This window comes from Atractosteus spatula, chromosome 9, assembly GCF_055471065.1.
Source record: "Atractosteus spatula isolate fAtrSpa1 chromosome 9, fAtrSpa1.hap1, whole genome shotgun sequence".
Classification (NCBI taxonomy): domain Eukaryota; kingdom Metazoa; phylum Chordata; class Actinopteri; order Semionotiformes; family Lepisosteidae; genus Atractosteus; species Atractosteus spatula.
Genome location: NC_142714.1, coordinates 20,196,269 through 20,211,044, shown reverse-complemented (window position 1 = coordinate 20,211,044; position 14,776 = coordinate 20,196,269). Strand labels below are relative to the sequence as shown.

At 39.8% G+C, this 14,776-nt stretch overlaps 1 protein-coding gene across 2 annotated transcripts in view; it reads left to right on the top strand.

Moving 5' to 3' along the window:
- Window positions 1-14,776, top strand: part of ccdc88c (coiled-coil and HOOK domain protein 88C) — an 82,692-nt gene that overhangs the window by 64,306 nt on the left and 3,610 nt on the right. The window contains exons 24-30 of one of the 2 annotated variants that reach the window (XM_088925646.1): window positions 967-1,056; window positions 1,204-1,436; window positions 5,784-5,984; window positions 8,268-8,342; window positions 9,942-10,010; window positions 11,792-12,060; window positions 13,654-13,854. In XM_088925646.1, coding sequence (XP_088781772.1) covers window positions 967-1,056; window positions 1,204-1,436; window positions 5,784-5,984; window positions 8,268-8,342; window positions 9,942-10,010; window positions 11,792-12,060; window positions 13,654-13,854 — 1,138 coding nt within the window. The remainder of the gene's footprint in view (window positions 1-966; window positions 1,057-1,203; window positions 1,437-5,783; window positions 5,985-8,267; window positions 8,343-9,941; window positions 10,011-11,791; window positions 12,061-13,653; window positions 13,855-14,776) is intronic. The other variant, XM_088925645.1, reaches the window with a different exon arrangement.

The window sequence follows — 14,776 nt, the reverse complement described above, 5'->3', positions numbered from 1 at the left end:
GCTTGTTCCAGACCCCCCAGCCCTCTTGTTGTGAGTTAGTTTTTTTAACACATTTGAGATGAATAGAGAATGGTAGGTGCTGTGTCTTCCTCCAGGGAATCCTGAATCAGAAGACAGAAACTGCCAATGCACATTGCCTATTAGTGAGCTGTGAAGGGGACTAAAGGAGATAATCCTGTTCATTTTTTATAGAAGGTTCTAACAAAATGGCTGCTCTTGCTGCCATTGTATATACTAACAGGTATATTGACTTGACTTCACGTTTACATGTCTCACTATGGTCTTTTGAGAGTTTTTATTTTGCAAAGTTGGGTGAAGCCTGAGAGGCTCTTAAATGTTGTGGAAAGAAGTTGTCACATTACCTTTTGCCGGTCAATAAGTAGGATCATGAGAATGATTTTGTTTTGTCTTTATGTCATTATGCTTCATCATCCCCATTTCCTCTTTTTTGTGTGAAATCCTGTTCTTTGTATTTTTTAGTTGGATTCTATTGTTTGGAATTTGCCCTAACAAGACCTTTTTCCTTCCTTTTACTTAATTTTCTCAACACATGGATTGTTTAATCAAAACACTCGACTTCACCTAAAAAAAGGCGATTAAAACCCATTTGTTAGGAATGAACTTTTGTTCCCTTAATGATGAGTGGTAGAGCAACGAGGAGCCAGAAAGTACTTTAAATTGAGTTTGGAATTGAATGATGAATGTTGGTTACAATTAGAGTGTCTTGCAACACATTGTCTTGAAACTAAATCTGCAGAGCGCTGCTTTTGAGACGTTGGAATTCAGGAATGTAAATTGCTAATGTGTAAAGACTCTTTACTTGTTTTTTTTTAATGTGGGTTGTTTTAGTTTCACACCTCTTGGTCAACATCTCCTGATGCCTGCTTTTGAGGCATTGTCTTTTCTTTTAGTTTTTGCCACCACTTCTGAAATACTGATGTGAAGCTGTGTTTTTTCTTGCTGCAGAGACAAATTAAATTCCCTCCGGAGGCAAAAAGAGAAACTAGAAGAGAAGATTATGGATCAATATAAATTCTACGATCCAATTCCAAAAAAGTAAGCACCCCCTCTCTGCCTCCTAAGTTGTAGCACACACTGGATTGTTTTTTGTATTCTGAACAGCTATACTTCTGAAATGCTCATGCTGAAAAGGATTTGCGTTATAGCCCTTCCCTCATCCAGTTTGTTTTGTTTTGTTAACAGGAGGAATCACTGGGTTGGTGCGAGAGCTCTGGTCAAACTGATAAAGCCAAAGAAAGATGGCTCCCGGGAACGCCTGAGGCCCAACCCGGAGGGCCCTCAGCCGCAGCCGTCGGACTGTCCGGAGGAGCCCCCCCCACTCCCGCCGCCCCCCCTGCCCCCCCGGCGCTCCCGTCTCAGCATGGAGTCGGTGGGCTCGCGGTCCCTGGAGGAGAACCACACGAGCATCACCAAAGGTAAGCTCAGGGGGCCGCCTGGCCAAGCTCAGTGTGCCGGCCTCAAGGGAGAGCTTCCAGCCTCTGTGCTGAGGAAAGCAGAGCGTGGAGATGAAAATAATGCCTTAACGCGCTTAAGTGGATCCCTTTCACACAGGTGATTCAGAGCACCAGATTGTACGGCGGTCGACTGTTTGTCTTAATGTAGTGATTTACTTGAGTATCCCTGGCGGCTGCAGGTGGGTAGAAAGAAGGCTGTATGATGAAATATCACAGAAATATTTGCTTTGACCGGACCTCTCTGGCATTACTTGCTGGGGCAGCACATTGACAAGGTCTGTTATAAATTCCAGCACACCTGGCTCCTCCGGATTCCTGAAATTGAATGTGAATATTTAAAGGTGTGAGTCCAGAGAGCGAAGAGCAAATGAGGACTGTGTTGAGAAAATTTTGACTTTTGGAAATGTTAAATGGATATGTATGGTATTTGAAAAGATGAAAGGATCGTTTTTGTGCTGCAGCTCAAAAGCTCAAAAGGCAGTGCAGAGAAAGTCAGGTCTGTGGAAGCATCACTTAACCGGGTTGATTCTCTCTATACAGAGGGATTAAGAGGTAGGCAAGAAGTGAAATTTGGCTTGTGAAAAACAATTGACGTGCTACTAAATATATATTAGCAAATAAATAATCCTGTCTCAGATATTTAACTTTGTAGAACTATCACTTCCATTCACTTTTCATAGACAAAGACACAACATAACCAACATTATTTTCATTGTTTTTTAATAGAGTCTTGCATTTATGTATGCTACCATGAACTGTGAATTTAGTCACACAAAGAAATATAAATATTAAGCCACATGAAATTGTAAATCAATTATCATTAACATTGTATTTCAAATCAATTATATCCACATTCTAAGAACTATGCATGCAGTTTGCATTAAATAGAGTTCAGATAGGTACTTGCGTCAGCATGTGTAGGCTGCAAAGGAACAAGTAAAGGTTTATTGCACTTTTCAGTATGTAATAAACCTTTCCTTGTTCCTAAAATAGAATTACTTTGACAATCGGTTGATTAAGTTCTTCGTTACTGTGCCACAAACTGTTTGTTGAAGAGTTTAGCCATTTTCCATCTAATTTTTTGGAGTGGAGTTCAGAAATATTCATATCTGCCCGATTGTGCTGCTTGAAGAATATGTAAATTTGTCTTTATATGCATTTTCCGCCTGTTCCTTACTAAAGAACATCAATGATTTTTTATGGGAATTGATTTGAATAAAACTTCATATCGGTACATTTTTCTGATGTATCAACTTACAATTCATTTTTGTTCACAAGCACAGACACAGCATAACCAACATTATTTTCATTATTTTCACGCATGGATTATATTTTAAGAAAGCAGGATGATTTCAAGAAGCTCATCTCCACTCCCCCTTTGTAACAAAAAAACACTGCGAACTGCTAGCTTACTGATTTGCAGTATCTTCAGATCTTTAACAAGTGGACCTCTTTGATCTTAAAATGAATCAAGATTTCAGTTTTCCACTAGAGGGCATAATATCCAAAGATATTGTAAGAGAGATGTAAATGTACTATTCCTACTAATCCCTTCATCTAATGTTTCTGTCACTGGGAAGAGGGAAAGATTGCTGAGGTGGCTAGATCTCTAAACCTGCCTCTCTGCTTTTATTCCACTCTTGGGTGAAAGGTGTTTCTTTCTGTTTCTAATAGTAAAAATCTAGATTTAATGCATGCATTGTTTTTGTTTTGGGGTGTTCTTTTACTCTTTTTTTTTAAGTGATCTAATCTTCCATTCAACCCTTTTTCTCTTTTTTTGTGCAATAACCCTGTAGCTCCAACTTCATCGAAACGGTTCCCTTTTCTGAGAAGCAAAAGCCAGGAGAAACTGAAGTCTCCCAAGACCCCCCCTGAGCGGCGTTCTCTCACTAAGCGCCTCCGGTTCTGGTCATCCTCTGACATCCCATCTTCTCCTAACGAATCCATCTCTTTCTCAGAAATCGGGGAGTTCTAACACATCAGTCCTGTCTTATTTTTCTGTCCACTGCCTTTGTTTTCCATCTAACACAAAGCACACAGCCTGTAACTGGCAGTGTACAGCTACTGTGTCACGGAGGGTCTGGCCAGCGCAACCTACAGAGAACCCTGTTCTGGAAGAGGACTGGAGTGATCAGTGATAAGCTCAGCATTGAACAACGTAGGAACAGTTACAATCAAGAACATTCATCTAGCCCGTTTAATAAAAAAACAGACCAATCCTAAAAAATCCCCTAGCCCCACACCGATATGCATAGATATGAAAAGAAAATGCTGACATACTACAGCATTTGCCTGGCCATTGAGGCTTTGAGTTGGAATCTGCTTGAATGTACTTGCAGTAAGTAGTATCTTTTAAATACTAACATTTAACTGACGTTAAATACTAGTCTTTAGATCTGGAGTATTATCATGTTAAATGATAATGGGTTTTATTTTATATGTGTAGCTGGTTTACCGTGTTCAATTTGATCGATTATTTCTGTTGTGTTTGGTCTAAATACAAGTCTAAATTGGTATTATATCATATCAATTAAAATCACAAAGTAGAGCTATAGCTGCTTGCTTTACTGCTTTGAGAGGGCAATTCTTAATATTTAAGACTTGCACTAAGCAGGTGTAAGAGTGAGCTTTAACTCTCTGATATGGAGGATTTTTGTACATGAATGCTTCCTCCTGTATGCCCTCAAACACTGGCTAGATTTCTGTTTAACAGCAGTGTCACACGTGGCTGTAGCCTCTTCGCCTGTCCTGTCTGTACCTTTACATCACGTTCGCTGTCTGCATCATTGCCTTTCACCTTTTCCTTCACTGGCACGACTTGCCTGCGCATCTCTGTCTCCCCGCTAGCCAGCTCAGTAAGGATGTATCCATGAATTATAGATGGCCTGATCGTGTGTCAGCACCGTCTAAAGAATCGCAGGCTCACTGATCAGAGCCACTCACCAGCTGTTCTGTGAAAGGAAGCGCTTATCTTAGCCATTAGCATTAAAATTCTGGAAGCAATTAAGAGCACAAAAAATTTTAGGATTAATGCATGTTTGATAGCACTGCCCCTTTGCACAGAAGAAACTGATGCTTGACTGCTTGTGTTTTGTGCAGCAGGTATGCCTGAAACTCGACCAAGGACTGTGCGTGCACTAATCGTGGTTTCTTTTGTCAGTAAAATCTCTAACCTCTGGAAATGATAGGTTATAGATATACTGCTATGCAGCAGAGACGTATAACATCCTCATCATTATGACAAAACAAGGTTATCACCGTATTTCTACACTAGCCATGCTGAGAAACAAAACTATATGTGGTTGTTCTTTCCCTTCCCTCTGTTTAAGACCAAGTTAAAGCTCACAAACCAAATTACGTTGGGACTGTTGGTGAGTGCATCTTTCCAAAATCAGCTAAGTTTCTCCGATGCTGGAAAAAATTGAATAGCCTTCAGCATTTTTAGGAATGGTCTTAGAAGACATTTCCACAATAGTCTTCTCGGACTCTCTGAATCCACACTCATGTAAAATAAAATATAAAGTGAAGCTGTCAAGTCATGTCTGGATGAGAGTGATGCAAGAGCTTTTCACATTGCACATATAAGTTTAGCATCCTTGTCTGTTCTCAGTCTAGTCATGGTAATATTTTAATTTAAAGGAACATGGAAATAATTCTCCCTTTTGTGTCATCTTTGGGAGTCACTGCTTCAGACATTTTTGTCATCTTCTTTTACTGCACACTGCCCTTTTACATTACTGTTCACTTATGCTTACTGTGGTGCAGTGCTCCTGGAAAGGTCAGGACTATTGCACCAAGATTGCTGTGGAAGCTCAGCAAAACTGTATTTACACAGCATATTTCCCCAGAGGTGAAATACTGAAGGTGGGCCCACAAAAAATGTTTTTGAATCATTATTTCAAAGGGCAGTTTCTAGAACTCTTTAATTATGAGGCACTTTCTGACTTGCATGCCGTAAAATAAATGCGCCTCTTGTTTGCAGTGCAGTTTGAATTCTTATTTTGCTCAAATTAGGGGGTATTGGTTTGGGCTTTTTAAAGTCCCTTACTAGTCAGGCATGAAGAAAATTTCTCTGTGATCTATTCTGCTTTGGCGCAATTTACTTCCAGTTGCCACTATCGGAGGTTGCACCCAATACCACAGGGCCCCGTCTTATGCTGTTGTGCATTTTCACCCGTTTTTGTACACCTGCTTGCACAACCGGCCGTGAACCTTCCTTGCTTTAGCTATGGCTTTAGACGACACCAGCTTTGTTTGCAGATCTCTTTGTTTCTAATGTCAAAAGTTAATTTGTCCTGTTGGCTCTAGCTTTCAACGACACCAGCCCTATACTAAGGGAGATGCACAGGACCACAGGAAGTAATGAAAGCGTGGAAGGCCCTGAAGACCCTGTTGCTAGGCGACGGCGCATGGAGCTGGGATCCATGACCTACTCTACCTCAGCAATTCCCACGAGTGCCTCCATGTCCACTCCCAACCCCACCTCCAGGCCTGCTCACAGGCCCAAAGGTACACAGTTCTCATATTTGTTCCATAACATGGTTTTATAAAAAAAAAACCTGAACATGTAAAATCAGAGACCCACACATCCCTAGATTTGTCCCTTCAAGGTATCTCTAGTTGTTAAAATTGGAAATCAGCTTTGGGGCTAATCACATAGGCGGTAACAGAAATGCACATTGCATTACATACAGTATGTGTGTTAAATATATATGTATTAAATTCCTAGTGACTGAAATGACTCATTCAGCAAGACAAACATCGCCACTTATCAAAAGGTCTTACATTTGTAAATAGGAGTCTCTTAATACCAGGTTCTTGATTGATTTTTTTATTAGCACATATTGAAATTGTATAATTACAAAATCTTTCCAATCGGTGGCATATTGTTTTTTGGAAGAATGATGCAAATGAAATAATTTTGCTTAAAATAAATCGCATGGTTCTCTGTAGTAAGCATGTTCATTTTAGATGTGGTTTTTAGTAACTGGGAGTGCCACGTTGAATCTTTTAGTTCTGTGTTGCTGTGACACAACTGTAACGTCCTCTATTCGGCAAAAACTTGAAGGCAGACATTCTTGTTGCTGTCACATAAACATTAGAAATCCTAACCTCAGGAAATTGGTGAAAAAGCTACCCAAAATGTATTTTTTGTGAATTAATCAGGTGTCATATGTTTTTTTTGTATTAGCACATTGTCCGATTATTACAATTGATTTAAAAATGTGACTAGGATTAGGGTTTTTAAAGGAGAACTGCAGTCCCCATTTCTCAGACTGGTTATTAAATCTCTGTAACAAAATAGACTGTATTGCCAACTTTGACAAATTCCAAATTTAGCACAAGATCATGAACTTTTTGAAAGTACTGTAAGTCGCCATGTTGTCGCAAACCCCTGATTTCCCACGAATTGCGACGTGAAGCAGCTCTTCCTGCTCGCTAGTCACTGTAGTGACTAATGTAATGCAATGTACGAGAGAATAAGTACAGGTTGCACAGGAGGCATTTCACCACTTAAATATTTCAACGTGATCTGCATGCAGAGTTGAGAAATGTTACTTATTTGTCTGCAAAACCATCTTGAAGTTGAGAGCAATATTTCTATTGGCTTAAAAGAGATGTGTTTACAAGCCTGCTTGTTTACATCGTCACAGGGTCGCTTCACATCACCAAAAGTTTGCCTTGTTCTGTGATTCAGAACATGATGTTGTGCATACTTGGAAAATGAATCTATTTTGTGATGTAAATAGGAGGTTTTAGACGTTACTGTGTACATTTTACTTTCATGGTGGTTTGAAATGCACTCATCAATGCCAATTGTGTCTAACCTTGAAATATAAAAACAGCGTTGCATTTCCTCTTTAAAGGAAGCGTACTGTTACACATTCAAATCCTGGTCTGTTTTTTGCAGAACAAAGGGGCGATTTAATTAAGACGAGATTATTAACTGAATCCTCAAAGGTATTTAGGAAAGGTGAAACCAATGTCTTATTCAACAGCATTAACCCACAATGGACATGATAGGGAACTAAGAAAAGAGGGTGCACTTGTTAATACAGTCTATCTAGCCCCATGGCTGAAACTGGTACCATGGCTTCCCTCACAAAATGTCTGGTTCATCAGATGAATCATTAAGTACTTACCGAACTGGAAACTAGAAAGGACAAATAACCTACCTCATTGGACACCTACAGAGTATATACATCATACAGTATGTATTCATAAATAATGTGAATCACTCCACGCTCGATGGAATTGCTGGCTGCAACTTCATTAATGTTTGCTGGAGGTGTAGTAAAGCCCAGATGCCTAAGATGTTTAATCATAATTAATGGGACAAAATGTTGTCTGTAGTTGCAAATATGTTACAGAACGGTAGCATCATCTCTGAATGATGCATGTCTGATATCCACATTTCTATGAAGAACTATAAAAAAAGAGTCTGTCTGCCTTAGTGCCTTTTAGAGGAAGGCCCCAGTTTATCTGATGAATAAGCACACCGACATCTCACAGTCACTCAGTAACACTTCCTGCAGTGATAAGAGTTTGTATACCAAGTCAAGGTCGTGCTGGTCAGATCTCCCCACATTGAATGACATGACTCTTCCTCTTCATATGGGTTAGCTGAACTTATGGTTCTAATTCTTTAAAGTTGTGTACCTTTTGCACAAAGATACTTGTACAGTAGTCATTAGTTCTGTCAATTTAAAAAATGTAACTCGATAACTGTAAATAATATTTTGTGGCATATAATATTATGGCATTATGGCAGACTTTCTCTCTCTCTGGCAGGGTTTAATTCAGATGATGATTTGCATTTACTATCACCTGATATAGCTTTTGTCAGCAGCTACCATGGAAAGGAAGGTATGGATTCATTGTTAGGTCGTGCTTGTCCATATACTGTATGCCTCTGCAGTGATTTTAAGATTGTACACCTGAATGTCAATATTGCTGCTGTGGACAGAGTGTCAATAATAATTCTTGGTTTTTAAGGCATGTGCAGACAGGATTAAAGATCAGAGCAACTTATGAGGAGTTTGAGTTGAGTATTTAAAAATCTAGTAAGATATGAATTAAGTCATTGCAGCTGACTGCTTAAAATTCTAACAATGAAATAATGACCCAAGGTAACAAATAGAAATAAAGTGTGGATGATTTAAGGACTGATACTTTACTTTTCGTACAAATATCTGTAGATGTCTGGGACGAATGGTCGAGATATGCTGTTGAAGTTAACTCCCTGAACCCTTTGAAAAGACAAATCTCTGGTTGAGATTCTTGGATCGATAAACTACAGACAACCGAGCAAACTCAGATGAATTGAACATTCTCATCCTTGTAATGATTTAAATGTTCCTTTTAGCCTCTGAACATGCTAAAGTGACTCAGTTCTTTAGGTCAAAAATCAAAGGGAAACATAACCAATAACATCTGAAAGAGAGAGCTGTTTAAAAGCAAGTGCTGCCTTGTTTTAAACATATCTCTGAATCTTTCTATTTTTATGCCATATAATGGTGGGTCTAGAATGTTCTTTGAATCGTTTTTCATTTGTAATTACTTTCACATAAATGTTTCCATCTAAACTCAGTTCTGCAAGTATAAAGAAATCATTTGCCTGTTAAAAACCTGTTGTCACAACACCAGTTAAGGTGGAAATTCTGTAGCCAAGACATTTTTCAATGGCTCATGCCAAAGAAAGGGTCTCCTACTTTTAACTGCAATATGAATCATTCACACAGTATGAACTTCAACAAAAAAGAACACAAGTTTTTAGTTTTAAATATATTGTAGTTTTCACTTAGGATACAACATAACTATTAATATAAGAATTATGTCAAAATTTAGTATTTTACTGCATTCCATTTGCAAGGAAAAAGTCTATTTTTAAATACTCAAATAGCTATCCAAGGAAAGTGGTGGAAATAGTAATACAAATATTGTTTACCTTACTGAAAGATTTTTACATTTATGTTTGTCATGAGAGATACAATCAAGCACAGAGCTTTTAGGATCAATTGTACAAAGTATGGTCCTGAGATCTTCTAAAAACTTCTGTATGTCTGTGAGACATTTTCAGATTCAGACCTGAGCAGAACAGTCTCATCAGACAATGACTGATACGTGTGTGGGTCTTGACCTTTTACTAAGGCAAATGTGGTTTATACACACAGAAATAAACCTAAGTTATAAAGCATTCTTTTCTTTCTAACTGATGCAGATTTGATTTTTAAAAATGTCTTTTTATCTGATGAAGCATTATTAAACCTCAGTTATACTCACAGTGGAAGGTCGAGTGTAGAGGTTTCTTTCATTTCCGCTTTGCTAGTGTTAGAGATCTGATGATACCAGAGTGCTTTCGTACGCAGTGCAGTAAAGAGCAACGCTTTTTAAAAGGCTCTGAAAGTTTTCTTTTGAAAAGGCGATATTGAAAACCCTATAACCAAATTTGTTTCTTTCATGCAGCTCACAGGCCAAGCTCCTCAGAGATCAGTAGGAATAGCTCCAGTAGCAGCTCTCCTGTCAACTCCAAAGGTACTTCTGATGATTTTCCAGATTAAGCTTTTAAAGAAGTGGGTTTGTCTGTTCTGAAGAAGGCCTTTGTTACAGTACCTGGCTGTAGTGGTATGGCCTCCCAGCTTAACATTGTCGTGAACCTGTTCTTACTTCAGAGAGCCCTTTTCCTTGAAAAGTGATTTAAATGGTGTAAAACTGTTGTGGGGGAGGCACGGTGACACAGTGGAAAGCATTGCCTCACAGTGCTGCTCTTGCTGTGTTCATGTGGGTTTCATCCATGTGCTCTGGTTTCCTCTCACAATCCAAAGACATACTGGTAGGTTAATTGGCTTCAGGGAAAAAATTGGCTCTGGTGTGAGTGTGTATGTGACTGTGTGTGCCCTGTGATGAACTGGCATCTCATCCCGATTGTATCCTGCCTTGTGGTGGGATAGGCTCTGCCTCCCCCTCAATCCTGTAATGGATAAAACAGTTAGAAAGTGGATGGGTGGGTCAGGGGTTCTCTTTTTCTTTGGAACAATTTTCTGACTTTGACCCTGTCTAAAGGGCTTTAGGTAAACCTGCTCAAATATGGGCCACTGTTGTATAGTGAACACATGTTTTACAGTCTGTCAATGCGTCTGATGTGTTAGGAGGTCTGTGGGTTGTAGGAATAAAATTAGCAATTAGCAAAAGGGCTTGCTGCCCAAACCTCATTTCACAGGGCAGAACAGAAACTTGGTTGCAATAGTTTTGAGTAGCAGTTGCTCACGGACGCCTGCCAGCATACAGCAATCCAGCCACACATACCCTGGACCACAGTCCTCAGAATCCTCTCACAGAGCCTCACAGCCTGAGACGTCCCCATGGGCACAACCTTTTCACTGACTCTCGCTTGGATTACACAAATATTCAGCAGGCACACACATGCCACAATTGCAGTGGTCTGTGCTCCTCACAGCAACGGTTCCTTTTTACTCTATTAACTGTTTAGACATCACTTAGACCATTGCCATATCACAATGCTATTACTCTGACAAGAACATTCCTAAACTTTGAATAGAAGACGTTTTTATGTCTAATGCTAGATGTTTAAAAAACTTTTATTCCTCCGCATTCGTTCATTTTCTTTTTCATCACTTTATACCGTGATTAATGTGCCAGCAGTGTCTACACATGATATTTTTATGATCAGTAGGAGATTTGCAGATAAGCGAACATGACAGAGGTACTTACAGTGTGGAAGGTTTGAAGCCAAAATACATTAATCAATATTCCAAGCATGGCATTTAGGCTTTCTAGATGTCATCTTCAGCATTGCTTTTTTTGCCCCATACAAAAAAACGTTTAAGTTTCGTATGTAATGTGAAATAAACTGGCTGATACTGTTGTTGGAGTGGGCTTCATGCCAGAGCTCATTAATTGGCCTTTATTAGACAGATAGGTACGGTATAAACATTGTTGTGAACAGTGTGGACTGTAAGCTAGTGCTACTAAAGAATGTGGGCCTTTTAAAATTAGCTGGTCTGCAGGAGCTAATTAATAATAATAATCTGAACAATACATGTGTGAGGACGTTGTTAAGGATTAGCTGTATGTACACTGCAATGTAATATGGCAGATCTTAGGCTATCAAAGCACTTTCCATAATCCTCTTCAATAGCTCACAACTTACTTTTGGGTCAGGACCCCTAGTATGGAACTGCGGGATCGAATGTTATGTTTTGTACTAAGCTTTGCTGTTCGGTTTATTCTGTGTGCTGTTTCTTCAGAAGGAAATGGCAGCCCTTCCCTTGGTAACGCTGTGCTGCTCTTTCCAGATTCTTTGGAACGGGCTCATGGAAGGCCTGCCAGTCTGTCTAGCGACGAGGTGATTGTCGGCCATGAGGTTACAACATTGCCCCGGGACGGCTACCAGCACCACTCTGCCCCTCTCTCTCGGGGCGCCTTGCTGTCATATGACACCCCTCTGAAAAGCAGCCATGTCCAGCCCCCCGGCCGCCCCCGCCACAGGCCGTCCTCCCCAGGCAGCGAGATGGTCACTTTGGAAGAGTTTCTGCAGGAGAGCAATGTGCTGTCTCCACCCACTGTAAGAGCATTTCTTTTGGAGATCCCAAGAGATTGTTGCTGTAAGCTCAGAAGCACACGGTTTGCTCTCGTCATTGAGGTGTTCTGGAGCAAAAACCTGCATTAGGAAAAAGAGGGATGTTTACTGTCATTTTCAAGGCAGAAACGGAAGGAATGGTTTCATCTGCAATGCCCCCATGTTTGTACATTGTTAATCTTGAATTTGTAAAGCCTAAGATTATAATCAACACAATGAGCATCCCGCAATATGTCTGTATAGTGTTATATAAATGAACGCTATATATTTAATTATATATAGTGTTAATAAAACATTATTTTATAGCTTGCAGTCAGATGGGAAATGGGCTTACAGTCATTTTTCAGTTGTAGTGTGTTGAAGGTAATCTAACTCTTCTTTTTTGCCTTGTGTTTTGCCTTGCAAATTTGTGAGTTTGATTCCAAATAGGGAATTAGTATAGGATAGGAATCCAAAAAGATCTCATCCTTGTTAATGCACAAACCACAGTCAGGAAGTATATAGGTACACCAGTCAGGAGTCGTAGTATTACTATTGCAGAGGTGCCTAAAGGTTGTAATCCAGATTGTCAGTCTCCCATAATGCTGAGTTCTGTCAGCAGTGGTTGATGTTGCATACAGAAATGATCCCTAAGCTGCTCCGTCTGAATCTGGGAATGGTCTAATTGAGTCCATAGACAGGACTGGCAGCTTCTGGGTCGATCACAGGTATTTCCCGTCAGTCCTTAGCACTACTGGAGACTTGTAGTAGTGGATGGGAGGTCCACAGTGTTGTTTCACATTATGATGTTCCTGCCTGCATATATTCCAGAGTACATTCCCTCTGTCTTTTACTGAGCTGCGCGATCGTTAGTGTGATGAATGAAAATGATAAATATGTATATTTCATACATCACCTCCATATATGCAGACGTACATTACTACTTGCTGGCACATTTTTTATCATGTCGTATCCAATAATTCATGAGATTGCATTGATTCGATAATGTGTGATGCATTAAATAATTGGGTGTGTTTTCAAAATATATCCATATGTATTGATTCTTTTGGCACATCATTCAGATGTATTGGAGCGATCAAACCTTTCTGTCCGGAAAGGACAGATGAATGGCGGAAATGCAGATAGATGAATCCGATTGACTCCTTAGGCAGAGAGATAGTGCTCCTTTAATTAAACCAATTTCTGACTTGAAAATCTGAGGTTATCTCCTTAACCCTCTGACATGAGGCAACATTATCAGAGACAATTAAAAATGAGGTTGAATCAGAACATGTATCCAGCTGAGGGTTATTCCACAATTATGCCTAGCTCTTTAACACTGCATATAAAAATTACAATCTGGAATCCAGAAGGAAACACACAGTCACGTGTAAGAGCATGAACAATTGCCAGAATCGCTTTGATCATACTCTAGCTTGTAGTGCTAGTAGCAGACAATGATTCATGAAATCCTTGCTTCATGAACCATAATTCAATGCTCCCAAGCCTCCTCCAGAAACTCCCCCCTCCTCCTCTTTTTGACCCCTAACAAATAGAGCAACAGGATCTTGACGGGACACACTGCTTGTTATATTCCAGCGCAGGAGAAGCTTACATGAGAATGAACTCCTTTCCCTGACTCAGTTCTTGGCTGAGGCCGAGTCCCTGTTTCCTGTGGATCCCCGGCAGGAGCCTCGCCCACCCCATTCCGCTAATACCCCAGACCCAGGCTTTGACCGCAGCCTGGGCCCAAAAGCTGTCAGGCCCAGAAGGAGGCCCTTTTCCTTCTATCTTCCAAGGGTACCTGTTCTCTTTCTGTCACTAAGGGCACCATTCACTAAACTTTTTCACTTGGCAGTTTGTTTTAATAAGCCAAAGTGTCACTTTCATTGATAGAGCTCAGCAGAAGGGGATTAAGCCCTGTTAACCAGCAAACTATGACCATCATTTAATTGCATATAACTGACTATTATGATTTTTCTTGTTTGTATTTTGTAACCAATTGCTTAAAATAGTCTGTTTCAATGGACTGCAGATCTTAGAAATATTGCTATGGTAATTCTATGCTAATTCCTCTTTTACTTTTCCCTAGGGATGTGAGTAGCCTTGGTGTGTGGAAGTTGCTAAGTAAATCTAAAGTGCTTATGTCCAGGTTCAAAACCAAGGCTAATATTGGGAACTGGAGAAAATGATTTTGCAAGGAAATTAATAATAATATAATAAACTTTCATTTATAGATAGCTTTTCTGGACACTTCACTGGATACTTTTATGTGTCCTGTTTTCAGTAAATCCAGCTGTACAATAATAGTTGTCAAGCTCAAGGTTTTGATCCCAAATTATTTAGGCCTAAAGGAGGTTCGAGGAGTGAAAATGAAGGTGCCTACCATGGCGTTTGTTTAGAGAGACAAAGATAACTTGTGGAAAATTTAGAAGAGCAGGTCAAACAAAATATTCGAATTATAAAAGAGACACTTTGCTCAATTGTTGTATTGCACTTGTCTGGATCTTGGGGAATAAGCACATTTATGTCATCTAATTGGTGATGAAAAAGGATAAGGTTTCAGATACCACAGGCACTTTTTCTCTGTGAAAGGCTTCCATTAGTACTGCATGTCTCCCTCTTTCCTCAGCACTTTATCCATCTGGGAGATCTCACTGCTGAATGTAGGATTTGTCACCACTTGTTAAATCTCTCTGTGCTAGTGGCATGATTTCTTCAG